We start from the raw sequence: 16,060 nt of genomic DNA on the forward strand, positions 1-16,060 counted from the left end.
GCGACTAAAATGGACGATTTTTACTTGTCATGTCTGTTTCATCTTGCTATTACTCCTATCCGAAAATGCACTACATTCATCCTTTCTATTAACTTTTTCTCCGAAGCAATGCAACTATTATATCTTTTTATACGAGGAATTCAACAAATCGCACCCACATAAAGCGAAGCAGTAGAGCCATGCTACCCGTTCTAAAAATAGAAATGATCAGGTATATTGAATCTGGCAGTTGCTGCAACGCCATCTATTTATCACAAGAAAAAATAAATTGTTGTCGGGTACTGCTGGAATATGCAACAAAAGAAATTAATCATTCTCTTCTGACTATACCTTTTGCTCAACTTATTACCCGCTGCCAGACGTATTATTTCAGCTTAAAATATTTTTGAAAATACAAATTCATAGACTATCCAAAATCAATACTTACCTTCTCTAGTTTAGATAAAAAGAATAGGACTTTCTTGATTAAAAATGAATTGTATCCGGCACTGAAAAACATAAATAAGCAAATCTCATACCGGAAAACTGTACAAATAATAAGGAAAAATAGCAATTTCTATAACATGCAAAATCAATCTGATTATAATTTTGTTTCTTAATCTAGAAGACTCTTAAAGTATTGGGAGTTAAAACACACATAATGATATGTGAAATTGGACAAGAATATATTCTCTCATATAATATTTGATAATCACAGTGTTTGATGCAGCTTCCACAACATTGCCTGTCATCCAACTGAGGAAAACATGATTTTTCTTGACAAAATTGATCAAAAACAGCTTAATGGCTACACACTCGTCATAGTAAGGACATGTGGTTTTATTTTACGTCTTTTAGAGGCGAACTGAACCGATATTGATGTTATTTAGCATAGTTAACATGTGATATTTACGTTTTCAAGTTTGCATATTCAGTTCAGGCGAGGTAGATGATTTATATATATTCTTATATGTATGACTTGGTGAATCTCTCAGACAGATATAGGGTATTGATGGATTGCTTATGACTTTGAAATCCATTCATAGTATTTTTATTAAATTCTGGTGTGCTATATTAATTATATTATTGGTAAGTGGAATGGCGAAGCAATGCGACTCTTGAAAAATGCCAACAAGCCGTAACCACATATGGTGACAAGACAGACCTGAAAGACTTTCTAGGTGATTAGACCTTGTAGACTCTCCAGGTGATTAGTCATCAAATAAGGAACCAGTCTAAGTTCTATATTGCCCAAATGTATCTTGCTTGTCAATGGTGGAGTGTTGTAATGGTCACTTGTCTAGAGGCCAGTCAGTGATGGTCGAGTTGATACTACACTGGCCGTATGTACGGGCCTTATAATTTTGTGCTGTTATGACATCAATAAAAATGTTTTGAAGCCAGCCTAGACAAGCCTGTGAAGTTTTTGAAAGTAATATTCCTATTGTTTATAAACATGTATACAGATGAAGCATGTATGTTTGTGTGGAAGGAAATATATAAATATATATGCTATAGATTTTACATTGTATAAAGTACAAAAAAAAAAATACATTTATTTATTTATTTTTAGATAAATCATTAAAGTTTTACATTTTTTTTCAGCCATCCGTGAGTGTGGGAAATGTTGGCCAGCTGACAATTGATCTACTGATATCAACATTGCCCACAAAGAAGGTGAAGTTTAAGCCGATTTTTATGATTTTACATTGTGTGCAAACTATTGATGCTAGGAATCATGATGATGATGATGTTCATGTAATAACAGTAACAAAGAGACTCTTTCTCATCTGAATATTCAAGGAATAAACAGTTGAGTTTAGGTAGTTTTAGTAATTAACTCCTAAGTGAAAGTCCTTATGGAGCCAACCTGTTGGATCTGGTTGCATCACGGAAGTCCCAGTGCTGAACATTAGGGCTGGGCACATCCGAACACTCTTGAGTGGTGACAAGACTCTGTGCCTCCCCTTCGCAAAGTTATTTTGTGTAAAACTTAACTTTGTGTAAAACTTTTTATTTTATTTATTTATTATTATTTTTTTGTCATTTCCCAGTGTCCATATTTGTCTTCTGATTTGCTTTTTTCTGATGGTAATAGATGATTTTCCTTGCAAAGATTCCATATTATCTCTCTATGTAGAAAGTAACTCAATGCAAGAAAAAACAACTAACATTTGGTAATTTGTATCGTATGAGCATGGAAATGGCATCCTCCTTGGAGCTGGTGCTCTTCTAGTCACAGCTTACGCACCTTTCATTCCAAATTCATTTATTGATGGGAATAATGCAAAAGCCCCCTTGTAGGTGCTAAATGATTCTAATCACATTCCAAGAGGTTTTTGTACTTGTGGCGAGTCTTTTCCGTCACCCTGGCCTTCGCTTATGATGGAAAGTTCGTGTCACAAGACCTGTGGCCATTTTGTCTGATGACAGCATGTTCATGTCACTCAGCCCTCTACCCGGATTTTTCCGTGATGGGACCATTACATCACCTAGTTCATATGAGTTAATGAAATAAATCAATTATTAATAAAACAAAACCATAGTGGACATTGCATGCTCCTGACATCAAGAGGTTAAAAAAAACTTTCACTATTATTATGGTCTGGTTTATATATTTTTTGTTTAATTGATAACTAAAAGAATTTAACAGATTTTGTTTGTTTGACTGTCTTAGTTTAAGCTTGGACCTTACATAAACTTCTTCCTTATTGAAATTTCAGTTTGGTGGACTAATTTCATGTTGAATTAGATAATATACATTAAAAAGGCCTCAATGGAAAATGGACTGTGAGGCCAGGGCTATGTGAGTGAGACCAAAATCATTATTGGGGGTCTGGATCTCAAAGCCTTAAAAGAAACAGGCAAACTTATATGTTATTTTTGTCTTCTCAGAGTGGACAGCAGTTCTATCATCATTTGGGGTTGCTCTTACCAGCTGCAGTGACGTAAAAGGCTGGCTTATTCCTGATATCAGTTTCTGGTACCAGAAATATATGGGAAGGGTGTACCATTAGATGATAAGAAGCACACACTGGTCTGGGTGCACTCATATGGTTCTGATTTTCTAGACATGCTCTGCCTGGTGGCAGAGAGTCGACTTCCAAGACCATTTTAGCTCAGGCAGGAGGTAGTAAATACAGCCAAACACTCTTATGCATCATATTGTGCATACTGCATAACCATAACCAGGCTATTTATGTTTTATTACTTACATGTAAAACAGGAGCAAAACCTCAAAGTGACCAATTGTTCTCCTGCCAGTAGAGGCACAAACATGGCCTATGAGTTCAAAGAGGTTAAGCAGAGCCGTTCATGATGTAGTTAAGAAGGAACCCATTAGACCTGGACAACCTGGGAAGGGACAAATAGAGACAAAGATGCTTCGAGCATGTCAGTTGTCATGGGCAACAAGCTTGAAAATATACAGTAACAAGAAGCAGACTGGACCTAGCCTGCATATGGGCCAATACCTAGATAATGAGGATGAGTTATCCAGATTTCCATCCGTAATAAATCTTTTAACATGTAGTCACAATATGAGTCATAATTGATTTTATTTTTTTGTTTTATGTTTTATGTCTTTCCTTTTTTCAGATTGGCATTGTCCACCACCCAGCCATACATGCCATGGTTGGTGGAGATCCCTACAACCCCAATAGCAAAGAAGTCACTACAAGTGCTGACCTTCATTTGGTAGAGGAACATTCCATTGTTATTTTGCAGATCAGAGCTCCGTTGATTAAGGTTTGCCAGGATGATTTTGTGTGTTTTAGGTTATATTTTTAATGTTTGGAGCATTGTGAAATGATCATGAGTATAAAGCTTTAACATTTGATGATTTTCATATCATGATAGCTGTATTATATTGTTACTATAATATTGTATAAGCAATAGTGTAATTATGATATAAAAGCACTAGTGTCATCATATATAGTAATGATTTTAGATATTATACCTTAATTATTTTGATAATGTAATTGATACATTTTGACTGATATGATGGGAGCAGTATCATGGGATTATTGATATTCTAGTAACTTGAAATTTTCTATTATTATTAATAATGTAAGTTTAACTCACAAGTGAATTTCCAAGCACTTTACTGTCACTCCAGAGAAAAATTAGAAGCATGGGATACATCATTTGAGCCAACTCTCTAAACTCTTGGGTTTGACATAAACAGTTGTTTAGGCAATGAGCTAAAAAGAGTCTTTAAACCTACTTTTCATGGTCTTCTGTGACTCAATCAGGGCGAAACCAGTGAACAGCTGTTCAGTGCATATGACTCAGGGCTCAACAGCACTCAGCCTGAAGAGGCATCACCTCAGCATGAGTGACAGTTTAGGCGGGGCATGATAGGACATCATCCATTGTGATTGGGTTGATAATGATTTGTGATTTGAGTGATGCACCAATATGAGTAGATTTTATTGATTTTAGTTAAATTATCATCTTCCTATCCATAGCAAGTTATCATCATCATCATCAAGTAACTTTCTTTTTGGTCCTGGAATTCATTATAAAGAATTTTTCAGCGTGAGAGGCAGAAATTTCTGGAAGAACTTGTAGCTTGGTGCAAGAATGTTGGCATCAAGGATGTAGTCATGTTGTCATCTTGCAATGCATATGAGAGGTGGGACAGTCAAATCTCAGGCACACAGCTTAGGTATTACACATCCAACGTTTCTGAGTCATGTGTGCAAATGCTAAGGTTAGTTGTGTTGTGTTTTTGTTTTTGTTTTGTAATGTTCTGGTTGGGTGATATTTTCTTCTTCTGTAGACTGATAGAACTTTAAACATATTTGCATTGTTGATTTTAATTTTTTGTGATGGTTTGTGGTCAATATTTTTTTCCCACTGTATGTGCTCAGAATCTAGGTTTTAATTTGCTTAAGAGTGTTTTTGATATATACTTTATTTGAGTTTTGTGTATAGACTGAACACTACCACTAATTAGATAATTTTCTAGTTGAATGTATATTTATTTTTTACTTCTCTACATGGAAATGTAGATAACTAAATGCTCTTAATGCTCTTAATATGTATGTGTGTGGGTGTGGGTGTAAGTTTGAACATGCAGTTGAATTTCATAAGAATCGTCCTTGGCCAGATTGTCTAATCCAGGAACATTGTCTTTCATTTTACTTTTTATATATTTTTTTTATTATTATGGTATATTACTCCCAAGCAGACTAAATATGTCTTGTGTTTTTCATTCATTTGCATAAAAGGACACACAACCGAAAAGAATTTGGGTTTTTAGATAAGTGCAATACAATGGTATTCAAGGAGGTGCTTATAGGGATAAGCAGAATAAGGTGCCTGCTAGGATTTTTCTCAAGCCTCACCTCTTTCCATAGACTTCCTTTTCCTTCTCACAGCAAATGGTGATAATGGTATAGTTAAAATTGCATTTGTCCTTTTTATATTCCTTGTATTATGATTTTTACTATGTCTTTGAGTGATATATAACTTTTAGGTCTTGGAGGTTTATACCTTTAGTGGAAGTGCAATCAGTCAAAGGATGATGATCAGTTTCCAAAGAGTTTATTGCTGGTATTTCCACAAGTCATTGAAAGCTCATGTGTTAGGTATTTGGCACCCAAAGCAGGTGGTAGTACTGAGTGGAGTTTGTGTAAAAAAAATAAGATGAGTTTCAAGCAATTTCATTTGTTCATTTATTTTTTTCTAATGTTATCAGTATTAATGGTGTTATGATTCCTATAAGCATTATAATTATTAATACTGTACTAACATTATTAATAGCAATATAAGATAAAAAATATATATTTCTAAAAATCAAGGAAAAGGGGTAAACAAGTAAAGAAGGTAGTATTGATAATTGACTCATTAATGGTGCCATCTATGTGTAAAGACAATAAACTAAACTCACAGTGGGCATGGCAGGTTTGTACATGCTATCCTGGTGTTTAATTTAGACTTTCTGGTAGAAATTTTGTGGTTGAGATATTAGATAACTATTGGTGGTTTAAATTTCTGTTTTTCTTATGTTTTTTGTTTGTTTTGTCAAATGATTACTAGATATTCATGGCTTTCTCTGTAATCATTCTGTATACTTTGTCTTTATGTAATTTTTGCCTTTTTAAGTATTAAAGTGGCAAGGTATAATATTTATAATCGTAGTTTGTATAAAGTTTACAGGACTGTTTAAATAATTTTGTAATATTTGATTGACATAAACTGCATTTACTTTTTTCTGTATCCAAAAAATAATAGTAGATCTAAGTAATTTATATATAGTAGAATCAAGGATTACTTTTATATACATACAAAGTCAGTCATAAGTTTTTTTCAAAGAAATTAACATAGGAGTATAGTGTATAGTGTTGGCTAGTGTACTGTGTTGTCAGAATGTATCAGAAATTCAGAAGCATTTGACAGAAATGCCAAACAGGTAATTTAGTATGGGACATTGGACATGAAATAAATGGAAAGAGGTATTCTGATTCCTGTTATTGACTTAATGATAACAGAGATACAGTGACTCATAAGTAATTTCAACTCTGTGATTATCTTTTTGATGCAATACTTTTTTCTCTGAAGGTCTGTGGGAGCTGCTGAGCTTGAGGAACGCACGGATGAGTTTGGTAAAAAACAACGTTTCTTGTCAGGGGCTGGCTTTGTCCAGCCCTTTATGGATATCTGGTAGGTTATTGCTTTTTGTCTTAAGGCAGATTTTTTGTATTTAGTGTAATATTTTTTTTAAGCCAGTATTTCAGTATTAAATGTTTATCAAATGTAAAAATAATTTGAGTGGATAAGGTATGAAATATATTTTCTTTAGTTTGTTGTGTGTATATATATATATATATATATATATATATATATATATATATATATATATATATATATATATATATATATATATATATATATATGTATATATATATATATATATATATATATATATATATATATATATATATATATATGTATATATATATATATATATATATATATATATATATATATATATATATATATATATATATATATATATATATATATATATATATATAAATATACACACACACACAGAAGGATAGCAAGTAATTCAAAGTTTTCACACCTGTGAAGTAAAACAAGACAAGGTAATCCCTTGTTAACACTGACTTACCATTTCAGTGAATTACCTGTAGCAACTCTGATTAAGTTTGTTGATGAAGGAGACAACAGAAGTGATGCCTATGCCCTTGCAACATACTTGAACGCATGGAGGCACCTCCTTAAGGTAAAGTTTTTGCAGTTTAGAATTTTTGTTTTGCTCCTCCTCCCTGTCTTCCATTGTCCTCCTTCCTGACTGTTTGTTCTCGTGATTGTAACTATTTTATTTGTGGAATTTAAAAGTTGTTGAAGGCAGGTAGTATATTTGTAGCATTTACTAGACAAAATGAGAAAAACATATCTATTTGTATATGTACATAAGGATATGCATTTTCTTACATCTATTTTAGATCTTGGCTGTCAGGTCAGTTTTTTTATCTTTTCAAATAAGATAAACAGAAAGGTGGCATTTTTCTAATATCTATCATATTTAGAGCTTGTGTGTTAGAGTAGTCTTTTTACTTTTCCCCTCTTCTCCATTTCTTTTACTCAGGAAACCAATCCATCTTGGAAGGCCCCTTTTTCATGGAAGAACATGTTTGGAGGACCGCAACCAGTTGGCCTTTGTTGATGTCTCGTGCCTGTTTGAAACACATCGTTGAAGGTTAATGGTGATGTATATTGTATAATGGTGAATGTTTTTGAGAATAAAGGAACGGTGAATTGTTTATGATTGAATAGTTCTTGCCTGTGTGAAGGTATCTGAACTAATTTGTGTATGAGTATACCACTAAAGATGATGAGAGAATCAGTAGTGTCTTTGTTTTTCGTCTTTCCCCCTTTTTTTAAAGTGTGTAGTACAATGATGTCTTTGTTGGAAATGAACCAAAAAAAAAGAGTAATAAAATATTTTAAAAGTTTTATTAAAAATCAAATGTACATGGTCGACCCATATTATTATTACATAGTATACCATGGTGAAGCAGTGGTAGGTAGCATTGCCAGGTTAACAAAAATATAAGGCAGGTCAAATCAAGCAACCAGCCTGTGCTTCTCCAAATTAACTTTAGTAACCTCTTATATACATTATGTACACTCTTGGATACATTGTACAGCCGGTCAGACTTTTAGGTGGGTTGAAGAGAGGGGTCAGGTTGCCACTTAGAAAATAACTTACAAATATCTCCTCTCGTCAGAACTAGCGAGACAGAAGCAGGTGGGGTGGCCACCGCCTTAGCCTGCCTGAGTAGTGACGAGATGGTTGTGTTCATGAGTAAATGCACAACACCCTGACATTAAGACAGAACCAACGCTTAAATGATGTGTTCAGCCGTTTCTAGCCTCAGTTGGCATGTTTACTGTTTGCTATATAATGTTTACACTCTTACCCAAGGATAAACTATATATATATATATATATATATATATATATATATATATATATATATATATATATATATATATATATATATATATATATATATATATATATAGAAAAAAAATATGTATGAAAAAGGTTTGGTTTACTTTCCATGTATTTTTTTTTTTTTTTATGTTTTGTTTTATTTTTTTCCTACCCAGAAAAATAAGTATGCAATTCTAACAGCTTGCTTCAGTTTGTAACTTAAGATAATAGATAATTCAGTCATTCACTACAAACACACTTTAATACCATATCCATTCAGTTCCTCAAATATTTAAAATTTCCTTTTTTTCGAAACCACAGCATCAAGAGACCCTATTCCAGGTATGATTACCTTCTTATACAAAGTAAACATCTTAATTCTGATAAATTGAGATTACAACAGTAAATGTTACAATAAGACTTATTTCCTTATTTGTAAGTGCAACAAAAAATTAAGTCTTACTGAAGTCTGTCCTCAAAATATCATTGAGAAAGTTTGCCATCACATAAGTCTTATGCTATAGGCCTGATCCTCACACTTCTTTAAGAAACACTACAACGCTAGATCAATACACTAAACTACATTCCTAACAACCATATCATTAGCTATCACACAGTCCTCCTTTCCCATGGCTTAAAACACCTCTAAGTTACCATTGGAAGTTTTATCACATTAGACTTGCGTTTTAAGATTAACCTTTACATGCTACGTATCAGTATCCAACCACGTTATTACCCTGTATTATCCCATAGAGGCACTTCTGCATATTTTGGTCCCATCCCATCCCACGTAATTGTAATCAATGACCAGGGTCTAATTCTCTCACACGGCAACCAGCAGAACCTCCCTATGTATGTATGAATATGAAATAAAAATTCACAGGTTTAATATTTTGGATTTGCCAATAAACCAAAGAAAACACTGACACCTTGCTATTTTCCCCAGAAGATGCACTGAGAATTTAACCCTGGAGGCAATAAAAATAAAATGAATAAATAAAAAAGTAAAAAAAAAAAAGTGATCAAAGTGCTTCACTTATACTGCTTCTCCAAATGAAAAAAAAAACTACATATAATATGCTTTACACACTAAATAAAGATAAAGTTTCACTACCCTAGCACACCTCTTCTCACAACTTGGAACAGTCGGAACAAGTGCTGCCCTTAATATCACGGTCTCAAGTATTCTTCCGTACGCAAAACAAAAGTGTAATATCAACTGAAAATAAAACATCTGCTTACATTTATTCATAGAATGTGGTACAGACCTTATATTTTTTTCCTTTCCAACCAGAAAATAAAACACTTAAAAAATTTGATTGTCTAATAACTTGTTTCTTACAAAGGTACAAAGATAATTGTCATTTGTAATAAGTTTTCTAGTGACAGATGTAGTATTTTTTGGCCCAAGTCTGGTTTGAATTGTAATGTTTTAAATATCTGAAATCTGCTACATGCTGAGGCACTTCCTGGCAAAAGGGAGTTACTGATTGATAGCAGGCAACATTGGTACCTTTAGATTAAATATTCTGAAAATTAGTGAAGCTTTATTTTAAATACAATGGTACACAATGAATACTAAATATAGCAAAATAGTCTTGATCACATTTACAGTGAAAGATCATAATAATTTACCCGCAAAATTGACATAAACACTTTGTATAAAAAGGAGAACTTAACAAAAAAAAACAGATTTAACTATACACTATATAGTTAAAAGTTTTTTCCTCTCTATGAAGACTAAACTTTACCATTACACTAACAGATTGGGCATTATTATACTTAAAGCAAAAAACTCTTTTTGAATTCCTTCATGGCACTTTGGAAGTCTGTAAATCATTATAGGGACATACTGTACAAATTGGGTACAGGGGGAGGAGGAGGGAGGAGACTGAGGAGAGGGAAGAGGGAGATATTAGCAATCTGGGCAGAGTGGGAGGATGAGGGAGAAGGGCGAAGGAGGGGACTGGGGAGAGGGAAGAGGGAAATAATAGCAGTGGAGTACAAGATGGTGTGGATGAGAGTGTGACTTGTGAGATATGCTATGCTCATACAGCAGAAGGGGACATATACTAGGATAGGGCACCAGGGTTCTCAAAGGAAGTCATTTGTACTTCGGCGGAGTGAAAGATCCTTTTTTTCCTACGTAGCACCTTTGGGACATCGACTCTAGTCTGCATAGGTCCATGTATGGCTAGCATGCCCACATGCAGTTAGCACAGACTAGGTAGCGCATTATTTTGCTGCAAGTGGAACTGTATCCAAAAGGCAAGCAATTCATTCTTGTCTGACCTTTCTTGTTTTATTAATTCTAATAAGCAATACCTCTTCTTGCTTCTCATGGAACACATTGCATATAGAGCACTTTTTTATGAATATAAGAGGCAGAGATTATATATGCTAAGCATCAGACACTTTATGAAAGTGTTTTCACTGCCATACTAACTTTGTTCATATAAAAATAATTTCAGCATTTGCCTTTGCGGCTACATACTGTGCAAGAGCTATGTAGTTCAGAGGGACAAATGCCAGCTCATGGTCACATTCACAAAAGTTAGAGGTAAGCCTCTGCTCCATGTGTGTTGGATAAGGGAAACATACAAATTTCACATGGTATTCCTTGTTTTTCTTCTTTTTGTCATACATGCATTCTAGCTTTTGTAAAGGCAACCATTTATCATTAACTTTTTTGTAAACAGTTATTTCGGAAGGATATTAGTAACATAAACAGACAAATGTGATAGGAGATAGTAACAAAAATAACAAACAGACTAGATTTCATTACAAAAAAAATCTTTTGACACATAGTGCCCAAATTCACTGGCAAAGTAACCACATACAAATGTCCAACAAATCTTTGACCCGTTAATAGCAAATCTGAAATAATCTCTCTCGCTTCATCTTGTCATCAACACTGACCAAGCTGATTTTCTGTACAGGCAGTTGCTTCACTTCCTCCCGAGCCGCCGGTCGCCTCGCGGGGACTACACTCGCTGTGGTTCCCGCCTCTCCGTCTCGGCGCGGTTGCGTTTCCTTGCAACTGCACCACATTCAGTGGCGTGGACTGCGCCAGTGCGCGTTCTAGCCTTACTTAGCTGGGTCAACACTACTTCAAAGCTACCCATAGTTATGTTGCTATATCCCGCTCAGCATTTACAGCCATTACACGTTCCATTGGTGAACTGCTGCTACTGCTGCTCCAAACGGATTGAGCTGCGTGTGCCCCCTGGTAGTACTGCTGGACCAGCCAGCAGCAGACAGCAGGCAGGCAGAACTGTGATGGGCAGTGGAAAAGCGCCAGAGGATGATGTCATCATCTTGCAGGCACAAGAAGGATCTCCAGCCAGCAGGGGCACTCCGTGATGGCCTGCCGCCGGTAGTTGGGGCCCCATCCCTTGGCGAAGGACACGTGCACCGAGTTCTGATCGATGGGGCCCACGTGGAGCAGCGCCGGGTGGACGGGCAGCTTCTGGTACTCGCGGGCCTTCTCGTAGTCGAAGATGTTCAGGATATGCCCCGGGGGAAGCTTGTGCACGATGAAGTCCGCGCGGCAGTGGATGCCGCCGTCCAGCGTCGGGGAGTTCACGAAGAGCGGGATCTCCGCCCGGTTGTACAGCCACACGCCGTCGCCGTCTTGGTAAAGCACCAGACCTGCAACGCCAAGGGACTATTAGATGGGTGTCACGGCACACAGGGGAGGAGCAGGGGGAAGGGGGTTATATGTCCATGTAAAGTCCATTCCATCCTACACATGTAGAATTATTATTAGACAACTCTTTACATCCATTTACCTATACAATTACCCCTCCCAATTACCACGCCCCCCTCCCTCTTTCCCTTCGTCACAACAACCCTCCCGAGCACTTACCAAGGCCAATCTTCTCCCTGGTTCTCCTGACTTGTTCCGAGGGCGAGGTGTGGCTGCTGGCGGCGAGGGAGGCGAGCGACAGGCCTTCCCCGTGAGGTATGTTGCCCATGATGTTGAGGGAAGAGCTGCGGACGGGGTACAGGCGGCCCACACGCTCCCGACCCTCCCAGTACGCGACGCGGCACCAGATCACGGAGCCTGGAAGGAAAAAGGAAAGACGTTGTAGTCTTTTTTTTTTTACCTGGAAGCAAGGAGAAAACATAGGTCTCGTAGTTTGTTTGTTGATTTATTTTTGGAACCAAGAACGAGAACTTTACTTTAAACTTCTGTGGAGGTTTGGATGCGATGTTAGACCAGTATGCAACAAAAAGTGGAGGAAGAGGAAAAGGAAAAGGAGGAAGAGGATGTAGGAGAGGTAAGAAGTGGGAGGGAGGGGGAGGGGAGGGAAGGGGAGAGGAGGGGTAGGAGGATGAGGATGGGGATGGGGATGGGGAGGGGGAGGAGGGAGGAGGAGGAGGAGAAGAATGAGAATGAGAGGGAGAAGAAGGAGGAGGTGCAGAAGGAGAAGAAGGAGGAGGTGGAGAAGGAGAAGAAGAAGGAGGAGGAGGAGGAGGAGGAGGAGGAGGAGAAGGAGAAGAAGGAGGAGGAGGAGGATGAACACGGCGGAGGCGGAGGAGCAAAATGAGATTGCGAGAAAAAACCAAGATCCGAATGCTTTGATATGACCCGCTTGCAGCAGAGCGCATACCTCGCAGACTAGCAAGGCATCGCGAGAATCCACAAATTCCTCCAAAACGAATGAAGACACAAACAACAAAAAAGAGAAAGAGAAAGCGAGGAACAAAACGAAAACAAATAAGCGAATAGAGAAAAAAGAATACACAGGACACGACATTCTGCAAGCGCTCCATAGTACCGAGGGCCCCAGCGGGTGACGGAGCAGTGGCAGTCAGGCCGACATTAACGTGGCAAGGACAGCGTCTCAAACCCTGACCTTTTTTTAACCTCTCGAGAAAGAAGTAAAAGAAAAAAATGGGAGAAGAAACGACACCACTCGCCAACCGCCTCGACGACACACAAACGAATGCATAAACATACACGTAAGTAGATTCTCACCAAATAGACCCGAATATTTTTTTTTCTTATTCATTCTTCAACCAAAGAGAGAGAGAGAGAGAGAGAGAGAGAGAGAGAGAGAGAGAGAAAGGAGTAGTACGTTTATTTTGGTCGGTGTGTTAGTCCCCGAGCGGCGTCTGAGAGCAGCAGCAGCAGCAGCAGCGGCGGCGGCGGCGGCCCTTCACACGTAGCGGTGCGGAGGGGCGGGCCGCTCTCCCCGCCACCCGACTGAGCGGCGCCGCGTCTCAAGGCCTAATGAGCGGCCGAGTCAACGCCGTCCCGCACGCACCTCCAGCCCGCCCTTCCTTCCTCCCTACCTACCTCCCGCCGGGCCTCCCACACCCCCTCTCGACCCCCCTCCCCCCTTCCTCCCGCCGGGCCTCCCACACCCCCTCTCGACCCCCCTCCCCCCTTCCTCCCTACCTACCTCCCGCCGGGCCTCCCACACCCCCTCTCGGCTCCCCTTCCCCCTTCCTCCCTACCTACCTCCCGCCGGGCCTCCCACACCCCCTCTCGGCTCCCTTCCCCACCTCCCTCCCTCCCTCGCTCTCTCACTCCTTGCCTCCCACCTCTCGACTCCCCTCCCTACCTCACTTCTTGCCTCTCTACCTATATCTACTTCCCTCCTTTCTTCCTTCCTCCTTCGCAACTATCTGCTTCTCTCTCTTCCTCCTAGCTGTTCCTACCTGATTCCTTCCCTCCATTCCTATCTGCCTCTGTACTTACCTACTTCCCTCCCTCCTTGATTTACGAACTTCCTCATACCCTCCTTGACTCATTCCCTCCCTCCCTCCTTGCTTCACTCCCTCCCTCTCTCCCTCTCCCCTTCGTTGCCTCGCTAAACTCCCTCCCTATTTGTCTCTCCCTCCTTGCCTTACTAAACTCCCTCCCTCCCTCCTTGCCTCAATAACTCCCTCCCTTCCTCCTTACCTCAATAACTCCCTCCCTTCCTCCTTGCCTCAATAACTCCCTTCATCATGGCACAGAGCAGCATCCCCCTACAGGAAGCTACGCCAAGGTAAATGCGACGAAGGGAGGGAGGGAGGGAGGGAGAGGGAGGGGGAGGGGGATGTAGTCAAACCTTGGCGGGTTCCGTTGCCGCTGTTGCTTTGACTGTTGGAGCTGTTAAATGGCGTTGGTGCTGCTGTTGCAGATGACGGTGTTGGTGCTGGTGTGAGGCCCTCGTTGCGACACCCCCACCCCCCCTCCGCCACCCCCAACGAGGGGTCCTATTCACCTTTAGGTTCTTGTTCTCCATCTCTCCGTCTCTTCCCCCTTTTTTTGGCGGTATTCTGTCCCTTGTATCGGCTCCCCCTCCACCCCCCCTCCTCCTCCCCCATGAGCAACCAAAAATGGAGAGACAAGCCACCAGACAAATACAACGAAGACAAAACAATAATGGCAAGTTGAGACATAAAAACAACTTTGTATCATTACCCTCGTAAATAAAAAAATAAAAAAACACGAACAATAAAACCAGGACACAAATCAACAACAATAAACAGCAAAATCAACAACAAAAAAACAGCAACAATCAAGCCAAGCAAGCAAGCAAGCAAGCAAGCAAGCATCCCTTTTACAACACAACCAGAGCGCAGACAAAATCTCCCTCCGAGGGTATGTACGTACGTATGTCCGTGTACGTGTGTGTGTGTGTGTGTCGGCGCGCGCGCGTGTGTGTGTGTGTGTTTGTGCGTATGCGTGTGTGTGAGGACGACTTCGAAAACCAGTTAGTCGGTCCCGTCGCTGCAAAGAAAAGCAGTCCATGGCGCCAGGGTTTAGCGATCATAAAAGGTAAACACTGGTCGCTGCTCCCCAAAATACCACACCTACCTCGCTCATACCAATTACACGGTATCTTGCCACACGCAACTCCACCCCCCTGCGCCACCCCACCCCACCCCGGGCCCCTACCCCCTATACCCACCCCGAACCCCGGCCTCTGTGAACTGTCTTTGCAGGGGCGGCCAGTGGGTGGGGGGAAGGAGGAGGGGGAGGGGGTGGGGGTGCTTTTCTCTTTCGTTTTATCTTTATCATCATTTTTTTTAGGTCTTTCCATGGGAGTGAGAAGAGCGGAAGGGAGTAGGAGAGAAAGAGAGGAAAGGAAGGGAAAGAGGGAAAAAAGAGAAGAATAAGAAGGGAGATGAGAAAAGGGGAAGAAGAAAGAGAAAAAAAGAGGAAGAAAAAGAGAGAAAAGAAAACAGAAACAGAGAATTAAAAAAGTAGAGAGTTAAAAACCACAAAAATTGAGTTCATAAAAAAACACGTTCGAACCAATAGTATCGCACGCACGCACGCACGCACGCACAGACGCAAAAACTTCCCCACAAGTCTGCTCCGTTTCCCGCGACGACGTTGGTGGCGGCGGACAGCAAATGAGAGGGAGAGGGAGAGATAAGTAGAGAGAGAGAGAGGAGAGAGAGAGGAGGGAGGGAGAGAAGGAGGGAGGGAGGGAGGGCGAGAAGGAGGGAGGGAGGGAGGAAGGGAGGGAGGGGGAGAGGAGGGAGGGAGATTTAGATAGAGAAGAGGGAGGGAGATGTAGATAGAGACGAGGGATGGAGAAAAGGGAAAGAGAGAGGGAGAGAGAGAGGAAGGGAGATAAACAGACAGAGAATAAGAGAAAGT

The 16,060-nt window shown here is 39.7% G+C and overlaps 2 protein-coding genes across 4 annotated transcripts in view; one reads left to right on the forward strand and one right to left on the reverse strand.

The window, feature by feature from the left end:
- Positions 1 to 644: 644 nt before the first annotated feature.
- On the forward strand, positions 645 to 7,858 carry LOC113828978 (proteasome assembly chaperone 2). The gene is made up of 7 exons (XM_027382050.2): positions 645 to 803; positions 1,585 to 1,656; positions 3,577 to 3,726; positions 4,518 to 4,693; positions 6,547 to 6,648; positions 7,129 to 7,234; positions 7,601 to 7,858. Exons 1-7 carry the CDS (start codon positions 747 to 749, stop codon positions 7,676 to 7,678), a joined length of 741 nt encoding a protein of 246 aa, XP_027237851.1. The 5' UTR covers positions 645 to 746; the 3' UTR covers positions 7,679 to 7,858.
- Positions 7,859 to 8,583: 725 nt separating this feature from the next.
- Positions 8,584 to 16,060, reverse strand: part of LOC113828980 (mothers against decapentaplegic homolog 6) — a 57,174-nt gene continuing 49,697 nt past the window's right edge. For all 3 annotated transcript variants that reach the window (XM_070135798.1, XM_070135759.1, XM_070135853.1), the window contains exons 4-5: positions 12,320 to 12,517; positions 8,584 to 12,102 (exon numbers count right to left, since the gene is read on the reverse strand). In XM_070135798.1, coding sequence (XP_069991899.1) covers positions 11,765 to 12,102; positions 12,320 to 12,517 — 536 coding nt within the window. In that variant the 3' untranslated portion in view covers positions 8,584 to 11,764. The remainder of the gene's footprint in view (positions 12,103 to 12,319; positions 12,518 to 16,060) is intronic.

Source organism: Penaeus vannamei, chromosome 1 (genome assembly GCF_042767895.1).
Source record: "Penaeus vannamei isolate JL-2024 chromosome 1, ASM4276789v1, whole genome shotgun sequence".
In the NCBI taxonomy this organism is placed as follows: Eukaryota; Metazoa; Arthropoda; class Malacostraca; order Decapoda; family Penaeidae; genus Penaeus; species Penaeus vannamei.